General features: G+C 44.9%; 1 protein-coding gene across 16 annotated transcripts in view; it reads right to left on the reverse strand.

Annotated features, from left to right (window-relative positions):
• Positions 1-13,297, reverse strand: part of phldb1b (pleckstrin homology-like domain, family B, member 1b) — a 355,881-nt gene that overhangs the window by 89,891 nt on the left and 252,693 nt on the right. For 12 of the 16 annotated variants that reach the window (XM_068054115.1, XM_068054111.1, XM_068054109.1 and 9 more), the window contains 2 exons: positions 1,991-2,323; positions 644-784 (listed from right to left, as the gene is read on the reverse strand). In XM_068054115.1, coding sequence (XP_067910216.1) covers positions 644-784; positions 1,991-2,323 — 474 coding nt within the window. The remainder of the gene's footprint in view (positions 1-643; positions 785-1,990; positions 2,324-13,297) is intronic. The other 4 variants (XM_068054117.1, XM_068054110.1, XM_068054121.1 and 1 more) reach the window with 1 other exon arrangement.

Consider the following 13,297-nt stretch of genomic DNA (forward strand, 5'->3'; position numbering starts at 1 on the left):
CAACAAGGTGATCCAAGGTTGAGAGATAAATATTGATCCAGGGCATGTACCATTTTAAAGTTTATTTCAATTGTCAGTGAGGACCAAATCCTGAGAATGTAGAGTCGCCAACTCTCTAGGATGGTCCTGGAATCTCCAGGAATTGAACGCTCACCTCCAGGACACCTGCTGGGAGCAAAACCCAGGATAAAAATCATAGCAGCATTGAACAAAATGATGTTTTCACTTCATTTTGTTCAAACATTTTCATTTACCAGTTATACAAATATTGAAAATGGGGGAGAAAAGGTTGTTTCACTAAAAAGAACTTGCATTTATATAGTGCCTTGAATGTGGCAAGACCTCCCAAGAATGGTCTAAGATTACTCCAATTGGGTAACAAGGAGTCTTTCTGATTGGCCGTGGGAAGGTAGTGTGCCTGGAGGATGGACCAATGACAGGAGTGTAGGGATGGGGGGTATCGAGGTGGGAGGTCATGGCAATGGAACCTCCAGGAAAACGCTCAGAGTTGGCAACTCTACGAAATTGATTTACAAAAAAAAAATTATTGACTGCTGGTTGCAGGGAAATTCCACAGGCAGTGTGAATCAGACAGGGGTAAAGGGCAAGATACAGAGCTGAGTAAAATAGGGCTAAACCCTACCTCACGACTGGACTCCTCAAGTTGTTGGTCAAGTTCTTTGATTCTTTGTTTGAGTTTGTCCACCGATGCAAGCACCCTGACCCTCTCCTCCTCCAGGTACGCCACCTGCTGGGCTGTCTGACCTGCCGAATCTTCATGCTGCTTAAAATTAAAACATAGAAAAGAATGAGAGAAAGAAAAACAGAGAAATCAAGACAGGTCTGGGATCTAGACGTTTGCACCATACAGAATCATACATTACAGAAGGAGAGCACTTAGCCCATCACGCCAGTGACGGTTCTTTGAAAGAGATATCTAATTAGTCCCAAACACTTGCTCTTTCCCCCATAACCCAGCAAATTTTATTCCTTCAAGGATTTATCCAATTCCCTTTGGAAAGTTATTATTGTATCTGCTTCCACCGCCCTTTCAGGCAGCGCATTCCAGATCACAACAACTCACTATGTAAAAAAAATGTTTCCAAGTACCTTAAATCTGTGCCCTCTGGTTACCAATCCTTTTCATTCTCTGCCCCAATCACATTCTGTCCACCGCCTCCTATTGTGTTCCAAAGAACCTCAATGAAAGCTCGAGGAACAGCACCTCATCTTTCGATTGGGCATTTTACAGCCTTCAGGGCTCAACATTTATTTATTTAGCGATACAGCACTGAAACAGGCCCTTCGGCCCACCGAGTCTGTGCCGACCAACAACCACCCATTCATACTAACCCTACAGTAATCCCTTATTCCCTATCACCTACCTACACTAGGGGCAATTTACAATGGCCAATTTACCTATCACCTGCAAGTCTTTGGCTGTGGGAGGAAACCGGAGCACCAACAATTTCAGATTATAACCTCTGCTCCCATTTTTTTGGCTAGCAGTTGCTGGTGGTGATTCCTCTTTTGTTATTTTCAGCTTCCCTAGACACAACGTTTGTTTCTTTCCTTGTGCCCATTTGCCTTTGCACCTTTATCCCTTTTATCATTTATCCTCTCCTGCCCGTCACCCTATCACAGGCCTTCCCTTTCACTCCACCCTTCCCCTTTTCGCTGCCTCTGTACTTGCTTAAAACCTGTTACATGTCTTAACTTTTCCCAGTTCTGATAAAAGTTCATTGATCTGAAATATTAACTCTGTTTCTCTCTCCTCAGAGACTGCCAGACCTGTTGAGTATTTCCAAAATTTTCTGTTTTTATTCCATATTAAACTACACCTTGCTGATCTCCAAATATGGAAAGTGACTCAAACCTAACTAAAAAACAACACATGACTCACCTCCCCCCAGAAAAAGTTAAAAACATTTTCAGTGAAAGTTTTTTATCTTTCTGTAATGATTGAAAGTTCTGGATCATGCCATCCTACCTCATGGTGAGTGCTCTCCGTGCTGCTGCACTCTTCCTTCAGGTTGTCCTCGTCCGACCTCTCCAGAGCCTCTTGTGGTTTCTGAATGCCGGGGTCCGTGAGCTGTGACAGAGCAGGTTCCCGGAACCCTTTGCCCCCACTACTCCTCTCCACTGAGGTTCCTCTGCTGGCTGTGGTGGGGGCAGAGTCTGTCGTACTGGGGTAGAACCTCTGCTCATCAATGTGTAGTTGCTCACAGTCCTGGTTTACCTTTCCCATATCAGGAGTAGTCGGGGTGTCGGTTTTTGTGTACTCTGCACACAAGTTCAGGATGGTTTCAAGACGCTGTCGCTCCTGACAGTTAGAAATAAAGACCTGAGGTTCTGAAATACATCATTCACACAACATATGGCTTCTTTCACACAGAAAATACATCTCAAAGGTGCTTTACAATCTGAGCACGCAGCACTCTGAGTGGCAGAGAGGTGACCAAATGCATGGTGATCAAGGGGCTTTTAATGGTGAGGAGTGGGGACGGGAAAGGTGCTATAGAAATGCAATTTCTTTGCTCCCTCATTGGTGGATTAACAGTCAACTAGAGAACAGAAAGAAAGATGTGCATTTCTGTAGCACCTTTCAGAACCTCAAGACATCCCAAAGTGCTTTACAGCCGATGAAGCAGGAAATGCAGCAACCAATTTGTGTACAGCAAGATCCCACACTGCAGCAATGTGATAATGACCAAATAATCTGACTTTTATTGATGCTGGTTGAGGGATAAATATTTCCCAGGACACCAGTGGTTGGGGTGGGAGTGGGATGGGCTTGGACTCTCCCCTACTTTCCTCCGAAATAGTGCCCTGGGATTTTTTTTTTACATCCAATTGAGAGAGCAGCCATTAATTCTGGCAGCTTGGGGGTCTATGCAGATCAATGTAAAGGAATAAACTTGGATTTACGTAGCCCCTTTCACGTCCTTACAGTAATGAATTCCTTTATCTGGATAGTCACTGTTGTTTTGTAGTTGGGGCGGATTGGCTAGATGGGAAATGCGGAGATATCCCGTGTGCCTCAATGAATGTTGCCACCGCGCTGTATTATTGGCACTCCAGCCCGTCCTATCAGAATCATGAATAATTGCACACCCTTTCTGCGGAACTAGTCCACTCTTATTCATTGGCAGACCCAGCAGTCAACTTGTACACAGTAAGGTCCCACAAACAACAATGAGAGAGCCAAGTGCAATTAATCTATGTTGATGGTGCTGTTTGAGGAATAAACTTTGGTCCGGATACACCCTTCTTCAAGAAAGCTGCCATTTTATATCTGAGGTTGGTACATTCTTATTAAGCAAAGGTTTAAAATTAACAATTGATCCAGCATTTCAGGGGAAGATAGACAAGCATACGAGGGAGAAATCAATAGGATAAGCTGATTGAGTGAGAAGAGGAGGGGTGGGAGAAGGTTCTTGTGGAGTATAAACACTGGCATACACCAGTTGTGCTCTAAGCTCCATGTAATTCAATGGAACAAACCCATATCAGAGGACAGGATACTAAGCACCATGTAAGTTATAGTTGCTGACTTGGTATCCTATGGTCAAAGAAAGAGTATTCAATTAAATTTAAAGCAGACCCACAGCTCAGCGATGTGCTCCCTTGATTGGCTTTGTCGAGTCAAGAACGAGGCCATTGAACCAGCGGGCAATTTTCCTGCTGTCCTGGTCAACATTCCACCCTCAATTAAAACCACCAAAGAAACCCAATCGCTCGTTTTGTTGCTGTTTGTGGACTCTTGCTGTGCGCAAAATCTTAGAATTGTACAGCACAAAATGAGGCCAATCGGCCCATCATCCCTGTGCTGGCTCTTTGAAACAGCTATCCAACTGGTCCCACTCCCTCTGCAATTTTTCCTTTTCAAGTATTTATCCAATTGCATGCCGAAAGTCACTATTGAATCTGCTTCCACTGCCCTTTCAGGCAGCGCATTCCAGATCACAACAACTCACTGCGTAAACATAAGTCTTTCTATTTTACAGCAGGTACTCCAGTTCCGAAAGCTTGGACTGTACAACAACCAGTTCTGTCTGACTTGCACTGCAACACATTGCTGACTCAGAACTTAAAGACACACAAAGTCATAGCGCTAAGCACAACACGACTTGACTTGTTTGGGAACGTACTGTACCAAAAGGAAATGTCTCACCAGGGGAACAGTATCAGTTACATTCAATTTGCATTTTCTGCGTCACAACTGCTTACTGATCAGTCTGTATGAAGCTATATCTGGGCTGAACAAACAGTGGCCCAGAAGTTATGAAGATTTATTTCTGAATTCCTTGTTCCCTTCCTCTTGTTTTGACAACTGGCTGATATTTTCTGAATGAAACGGCTAATGAACAACTTGCATTCGTATAGCCCATCAACCAAGGAGCTCCATAAGAGTGTTAGCAAACAAAAGTTTACACCAAGCCACATAAAGAGATATTAGAGCAGGTTACAAGGTAGGTTTTAAGGAGTCTCTTAAAGGAGGAGCAAGAGATAGAGAGCTGGTGAGGTATAGGGAGGGAATTTCAGAACGTAAGGCCCAAGCAGCTGAAGGCACAGCCACCAATGGTGGGGTGAAGGAAATTAGTGATGAGCAAGAGAGCAGAGCCGGAGGAGGACAGATCGTGGACAGTTGTACAGCCAGAGGAAGCGAAGCCATGGAGAGGTTTGAAAACAAGGATGAGAATATTAAAACTGAAGCATTGCTGAACCGGGGGTCAATGTAGGTCAGTGAGTCAGGAGACGGGAGGCAGAGTTTTGGATGAGCTAGCCAGGAGGGTGGAAGATTGGAGGCCGGTCAGGGGAGCGCTGGAATAGTCAAATTAAATCACTATCGCAGGGAGTAGTTTAGGTGAATAGCAAAGGTACATTGGAAGCTCGATAAATAAATAAGGGAGAAAGGAATAGAAGGTCATGTTGCTAGGGTGAGATAAAGTAGGGTGGGAGGAGGCTCGCGTGGAGCACGGGCCGAATGGCCTGTTTCTGTACCATCCATTGGATGTAACCCGACGATCTCCAGCAGTTCGAGCAGCAGCAGATCTCTAAAGTTGAATTTTCTATTCTTTCATTCTTGGGATGCGAACATCGCTGGCAAGGTGAGTATTTATTGTCCATCCTTAACTGCCCTTGGGAAGGTGGCAATGAGCTGCCTTGAAGCACGGTGAACTGTAGGAACACCCACAGTGCTGTTAGGGAGGGAGTTTCAGGATTTTGAATCTTGTCGCATACATTACAGCTCAAATTGCTCAGCCTAAATACAACAATTCAAGCATTTATCACCAAATAGCAGCAAATTTCAAGACAATCCCTCAACAAGGAGAAGGTAGCGTGGGTTTGAGCACTTCTGGATAATTAGAGCTGGGCGTTGAATTGTAGATAACATGAAGGACACAGAATGGGGACAATGCTCCTCTGCATATTGAAAACAATTCTTGCTGCCATATCTAGACAGGCTCTTGCAGCATCTCTCCCTCTCACTCTCTTTCCCATTCCAAAGCAAGGTGCATGAAAAAAGCTGGCCTTGGCCTGGGTCATTCATTGTCTCACCTTTACCCTCTGACCTCTCTCTCATCCTACCACAATCTTCCTCTTGTCTTTCACCGCTATCATTAGATCTCTCATCCTTTCCTCCACACACATCCTCATTCTTTCACCCTCACTGTTTTCAAATGAAGCCTCAATGCTTCACTTCCTACTCTCTAACTTACTCATGCCCAAGGTTTTGAAATTGTGGGATTCCTCACCTCGCTCAGTCCTCCCTTATCCTTATAAACTACCAGCTTCTATAAGCCACGCTTACAACCAACAAGCCCCTACTTCCTGATTTACCTTGTGCTCACTCTCTCTCTCTCTCTCTCTCCTACTCGTGCTGGTGTCTTGCACAACAGGACCTGGTCGTTCACCTGGATTCTTCAATTATAAATAATAAAATGCCCCGAAGCTTCCTACATACAGTTACTGATGACTCCTCCCCGAGAGATTGTTTGTGCTGCTAATTAATCATTATTCTCAATCCAAGGAGCAATTAACTTGAGTGTGAGTTTTGGCCATTATTGCTGAGCAATGCAAGAGTTAACTAAAAAGCTTTCACGTCACTCCAATAACTGATAGCCTACAGAAGGCACTTACGGACTGATCCATCAGCAAGCCCCGTTTCAGGTTCTTTCTGAATTCGCACGTCCATTTAATGGCGAGGAGATTTTATTTCAGAAATTTGGAAGAGAATTTCTTGCATGTACACTCCCCAAGGTGCCCTGCCTTTCTCCTTTCCCATTCTTAACCTGTCAAAACACATAAACTCCTTCACCGCTCCTGCCCTTTTTTTCAAGGTCACGTGACACACACCAATCAGAAGGAACAGCATCGGTCAGGTGCCTCCCATGACAACCTATGGCTTTCGAACCAGTCACTGCATTCTGAGGCAAACTTTTACAGCAATTTTAAGCTGTTTTCAGACTGACAGACAAGGAAGGAATGGTGGCTCAGTGGGTTGTGGGTTCAAGTCCCAGTCCAGAGACTTGAGCACAAAATTTGGGCAGAAGCTGCAAAAGATCCCATGGAACTATTGCAAAGAGGAGCTGGTGAGTTTTCTCCAAAACATTTTGCAGCCTATGAAGTACTTCTGTAGTATAGTTACTGGTGTAATGTAGAAACCATAGCAGCCAATTTGTGCACAGCAAGCTCCCACAAGCAGCAATGAAGTAAATAACCAGCTCATCTGTTTAAGTGATCTTGGTTGAAGCATGTAGATTGGACAGGATACCAGGGAGCACTCTTCTGGTAATTAGTGGCTGTGGGATCTTCACATCCACCTGAATGTGCAAATAGGGTTTCATGTCACATCTGAAAGATGGTGTCTCTGACAGTGATGTCCCTCAGTACTGGCCTGTCAGCCTGGGTTTTGCACGCAAGTCTTTGGAGTGTCTGCATGAGTAAGGTATCAGCACTGTTTCACATCCCTTACTGAGTTATTTTTGTATGTCCAACACTCATTGCAAGATTCTCAGTTAAGGCAGCTTCTCCACCACATATACTGAATTCTTTGCAAGACTCAGTAAAGCTCATCCTTTCCCTCATTGTCACATTCTGAGTTGGAAAAGTCCCTCAGTTATAAGACTCAGTTTGGGTGCTCTCCCTGTTAAACACACTACCTTAATTACCAGATTAACACAGCTGGCGTTCAGGGCTGTCGGCCCTCAGCACTTGCTTTTTAACATTACATTTGGCACAATTGTTCAAAAGACAAGCACCCACAGCATACACCCTCTGCTGCTGCCTGTCTCGCCAAGAACTACATTATAAACCAGATTAGAGTGGATTCATTCTCAAACCGTGTGCCTTTATTGTTTGTTGTTCCAACCGTGATTCATCAGTTGGTGGTTCAAACAGCTCCTTTTATATTTTACTTTGCAGCCACTGAGTCACTCACTCGTCTGCTCGGCTCAATGTAACCATAGTGGGAGTTCTTGCTGTTCCAAGGATTATACTTTGAGCTGTTGTAATAGCTCAGGTCATTCCAGACATTTTACAGGTTACCTATTAATCAGCAGAAAGGGTTCTCTTCCTGCACTACTGTTGCACTCCACGGCCCACTTCTGTCTCCTAGTGTCTCTCAATCCACTGGAGACACAAATTATAGGGGAGACATTCTGGTCAAAAGATGAGTAACATCAGCAGGAAAATGGGTACAAAAAGCTACCAACTTTAAGCTATGTCCTACAGTAACAAGAAGGAAGGAAGGAAATGATGGAGAGACCTGCATTTATGTAGCACCTTTCACAACCCCAGGATGTCCCAAAGCACTTCACAGTCAATTAATTACTTTTGAAGTGTACTCACTGTTGTAATGTAGGAAACTTGCGCACAGCAAGCTCCCACAAACAGCAATATGACAATGATATAAGGGAGTGGGATTAGCTTAATTGCTCTTGCAGAGGGCCAGCACAGACTCGACAAGCCAAATGACCTCCTTCCGTTTTGAAACCATTCTACGATCTGTTTTAGGCCTAGATATTAGCCAGGACACCAGGGAGAACCAAAATGCTTTGGGAGGTCCTGAAAGGTATAAAAACACCGTTTCTTCTTCTCAAGTGTTCCAGAGAGGAAAGCATCAGTCATAGAGGTTCCAAGTGACTCCTCCAAGTAAATGCAGGTGAAAGCCCACTGGGTGGAAGTGGGAGCAAGTTCAGCCCAGCTGTGAGTGGGCTTTCACTCCAGATTATCAGTATTCCCAGAGGAAGAATGGATTCTCTGGTTAGCCCCAGAGACTTTACTCAGGAGAGGAGGGAAGACATCAGAAGAGAACTGGAATAAATAGAGTTCAAAATTATGAATGGTTTTGACAGATTAAATAAGGAGAAGCTGTTACCAGTGGAAGGAGGGCTGGTAACCAGAAGAGACAGATTCAAGGTGATTGGCAAAAGAGTCAGAGGCAAGACGAAGGAGAATTTCTTTTTACACAGTGCGTTGATAGGCAGGCACTTCCTGAAAGGGCAGTAGAAGCAGTTTCAACAGTAACTTTGCAAAGAGAACTGGATAATTACTTGAATGGGAAATAAATTGCAGGGCTATGGAAAAGAGCAGGAGGGAGTAGGACTGATGGGCCAAATGGCCTTCTGCGATATAAGACTCACGATGTCCATGTTTGCCTGCTGTCATGCTAGAAGTGTATGCGGGAAGGGGAACAGGGAATATGGTCAGTAGAAGAGGAGCCCGAACAATTATCAAAGGCTGTAAATGGTCCAGAGTTAAGAAGTGACCTGCGCACACGTTATTAAGAGTCAACTGAATTTGATTAAAGAAGCCAACAGGTTTTTTTTTAAGCTGAGTCTCTGGATCAGGCTCCCTGTCTGAACTTCCATGCGAATACATTTAGAGGCTAATTAAACAAGAACTGCCTTTCACAGAGTAATCAGTTCCCTGGGCACCAGCCACAACTACGTGAAGTACTTGGGGAATGTAGGCAGGGCCAGGGACCCAAGGGCTGCCCGTTGTTGAAAACACAGGGTCAACTAAAGGGCAATCTTACACAGCTGAGCAATCACATTTTTCCCACCATATTTCACTAATTGTCATGAGGGGCCAGCCAAACTGTCGGGTGCCTGTGCTCCTTGTGGAAAATCTTCTCCCCCCGCCCCCCCAACCTCCGAGTTTTCTTGAATGTGAACCCACTGGCAAGGAATGCAGGTTCTTTTACTATCAGTCCTATAGAATACTCCGAGAAAGCTACAAAACTTTGGGGAGTCTATGTTGTTCCAGATTATTCTGTCCATATTCCTGACTCGCACCAAGTCCCATTCACCCATCACCCCTGTGCTCCCACACCTACATTGGATCCCCATCTGGAAACATTCTTGTGTTCAAATCCCTGATGGCCCTCCCCCCCCCTTCCTATCTCTGTAACCTCCTGTGACCCTCCAACCCTCCAAGATCTCTGCGCTCCTCAATTTTGGCCTCTTGTGCATCCCCAATTTTAATTGCTCCACCATTGGTGGCCGTGTCTTTACCTGCCTGGGCCCGAAGCTTTGGAATAACCTCCCTAAGCCTCTCCTTCTCTCTACCTCTCTCTCTTTAAAACCTACCTCGACTAAGCTTTTGGTCACCTGTCCTTATATTTCCTGATGAGGCTCAGTGTCCAATATTGTTGAAAATGCTCCTGTGAAGGGTCTTTTTTAAATAAAATCTCAGTTTTTGTTAATGCCTCTTTTCTCCTGGGTTTTGCTCACAACAGCGCCCTGGAGATTAATCTTTAATACCTGGAGATTCAGCAACCCAAGCCAGAAGAGAAGAACATCTCGTTCTGCAGTTCCTCTTTTCAGAGCCCATTCTTGTACTGGGAGCTAGGCTGTTGCCCATCAGTAGGCTTGAGTGGAGCCCAAAGATCCAACGACGAACACATACAGAGTCCGTGCCGTCTCTTCCTGTTGCTCACCCAGAACAACAGCAGTTGGTTATCCGTGGCATTCCTCTCTGTGTCAGCTGTTACATTCCTCTGTTAGCAATCCCTGTCTTTCCCTGACATTTCACCTCTCCAGTTTCTCCCAATGCAACACTGTCCGCTGATGAAGAGTTCTCAGAACATGGGATTCACCAGAGCCCTTGATAAACAGGATTTAGTGTTCACACTGAGTTAAAACCACACTGTCAGGAATAGTCTTGCCTATAGCATGGCTACCCAACCCGAACCTGACTAGACCCGACATGTGCCAGGTTCGGGTCGGATCGGGTCTCTCTTCCGGGTCTGGCATTCGGGCTCGGGTCGGACACAGGGAGGGAAAAGCTTCCAGATTTGGACAGCCAGGATGTCAAGGCGGGAAACATGTATCCGGACTCCGCGCCAGTCTGCAGTGAGCAATTTCATCCAAGGTGGAGCACAATCTCTTTAATATAATCAACTTCATTCCGGTGGTCGGGTCCGGTTCCGGTTCCGGTCGGGTCTGGTTCCGGTCAGGTCGGGCACAGGGAAAAATGGAAGGACTCAGGCCGGGTTGGGCTCGTGTCGGATGTGGTTCTGTCGGGCTCAGGTCGGGTTTCATTTGCAGACCCGAGCAGGCCTTTAGTCTTGCCCAGAGCAAAAAGCACAAACAAAAAAAGTGGCTAGGCACAGTAGAAACAAACTAAGCAAACTAGAATAAAATAAAAAAATAAAAAATAACTAAAAATACAAAAGGGGGGCCCATCATGCGCTGAAATTATTGAACTCAATGATGGTGTAATCAAGGTTCTTTATAAGTTTAGCAAAGCGTCTCTACTTTTCAGTTCTCCAGGGCTCCCGCTCCTGATCGTGAAGCAGACAACGCTGCAGGAAAGCACGGATCTCAAGTGATGGCAGAATCAGTCTGTGGCGTTTCCTGCAGCTGACGTTTGCCAACATTTACTGACTAGTCTCGTGCATGGCCACTTGAATAGTATCTCACCTCGGAACTAATATCTTCGAGAGAAGTTGAAGCAAGAGAATAATTTTATCGAAAGCATTTGACACTCATTGAATTTCATAGAAATTGCGAACGATCTTTTTGAAAGACTGTTGTTAACTAAATATATTTGCCTTTGTAAACAAATCTTTGACGGTGGCAGGACAAGCTGAGATTGCTGTTAAAAAAGCATACGAGATCCTTGGCTTTTTTATTCAAGGAATAGAGTACAACAGCAAGGAGGTTATGCTAAACCTTTAGACAATACTCAATCCTCAGATGAAGTATTGTGTTCAATTCTGGGCATCACACTTCAGGAAGGATGTAAAGGCCTGGGAGAGCATACAGAGGAGATTTACTAGAATGGGATGAGGGAGCTCTGTTATTAGTTTAGTGATACAGCACTGAAACAGGACCTTTGGCCCACCGAGTCTGTGCCGACCATCAACCACCCATTTATACTAATCCTACACTAATCCCATATTCCTACCACATCCCCACCTGTCCCTATATTTCCCTACCACCTACCTATACTAGGGGCAATTTATAATGGCCAATTTACCTACCAAACTGCAAGTCTTTTGGCAGGAAACCGGAGCACCCGGAGAAAACCCACGCAGACACAGGGAGAACTTGCAAACTCCACACAGGCAGTACCCAGAATTGAACCCGGGTCGCTGGAGCTGTGAGGCTGCGGTGCTAACCACTGCGCCACTGTGCCGTGTAATGTGGAGAGACTGGAGAAGCTGGGATTGTTCTCCCTGGAGTAGAGTAGGTTAAGAGGAAATTTTGATAGAGTTTTAAAATCATGAAGGGTTTTGAAGAGCAAATAAGGAGAAACTGTTTGTAGTGACAGGAGAGTCGGTAACCAGAGGACAGAGATTCAAGGTAAGCAGCAAAAGAACCAGAGGCGAGATGAGGAAACATTTATAAGCAGCGAGCTGCTGTGATTTGCAACGCGCTGGCTGAAAGGGCAGTGGAAGCAGATTCAATAATAACTTTCAAAAGAGAAAACTTGAAGGGAAAAAAATTTACAGGGCTCTGTGGAAATGAGTCGAATTGGAAAGTTCTCCAAAGAGCTGACACAGGTATGATGGGTCAAATGACCTCCACCTGGGCTGTATGATTCTCTAATGGAAAAGTATGGGAACTCTACATTAAAATTCATTTGGAACTAACTCATCAGAGGCATTAAGCTGCTCTCCATTGCTTCACTGATATCCCTGTATATTAAAGCATCCCTTCGGAAAGCAGCCATCTGGAGCAGCATTTCCCCATTTTACTCCAGGGCAGATTCCACAGCAAAGGACAAGCAAAAACCACTTTGAGCTTTCAATGAAAGAATGAACTTGCATTTATATAGCGCCTTGTACAACCTCAGGATGTCACAAAGTGCTTTACAGCCAATGGAGTCTTCTTCTTCTTCTTTTGCGTCCTTGTCTCGGGAGACAATGGGTAAGCGCCTGGAGGTGGTCAGTGGTTTGTGGAGTAACGCCTGGAGTGGCTATAAAGGTCAATTCTAGAGTGACAGACTACAGCCAATGGAGTACTTTTGTTGTAAGGTAGGAAAGGCAGCTATTTGCGCACATCAAGCTCCCACAAGCAGCGATGTGATAATGACCAGATAATCTGTTTTTAGGTGTTGGCTGTTGGGTAAATCTTGGCCCAGTACACTGCGGAGAACTTCCTCTGCTCTGCTTCAAAATAGTGCCAGGGGGTTTTTACGCATCCATCTGAGAGGGCAGACAGGCCCTCGGTTTAACGTCTCATTGGACAGACAGTACCTCTGATAGTGCAGCACTCCCTTAGCACTGCACTGGGAATGTCAGTCTTGATTTTTATATAAATGCAGTCTGCCTTTCGTTTTGGTGCTGCTGTCGGAGGTGAGAATGAAGAAAAATCGCCTCTTTGATGATTTGGCTGTATCTGTGACACCTTGAAGCAAGGTGGAATTGACTGCTATTCTCAACTTCTAGACCCCCAACAAAGTACCAGAGAGCGGCCACGGCTCAGTTACCAAGGGCAAAGTCAAAACATGAGGAAGCAAGCAATAAGAAGGAAAATCAAGTGGAACATTTTCACCCAAAGGGTAATTGAACAATGGAATAAGATCCCAGGGAAGGAAGATTATTAAAACATCAAGTACAGATGAGTTCAAGAGAAAGCTAGAAAACTTTTTGGAGAAGGGAGGAGTGCGAGAAGATGGGTGCGTCTGATAGATCAATGAAAAAAAAGGATCGGTCTTGTTGGACCTAATGACTTTGGCCTGTTCCTAAAAATGTTTACGATCTGAATCAGTCACGCCAAATCTCAATTATATCCTGCAAAGCTTCAGAAAAGTACACAGAATACACTGTAAGCTAACGTTG

This window comes from Heterodontus francisci, chromosome 22 (assembly GCF_036365525.1).
Source record: "Heterodontus francisci isolate sHetFra1 chromosome 22, sHetFra1.hap1, whole genome shotgun sequence".
Classification (NCBI taxonomy): Eukaryota; Metazoa; Chordata; class Chondrichthyes; order Heterodontiformes; family Heterodontidae; genus Heterodontus; species Heterodontus francisci.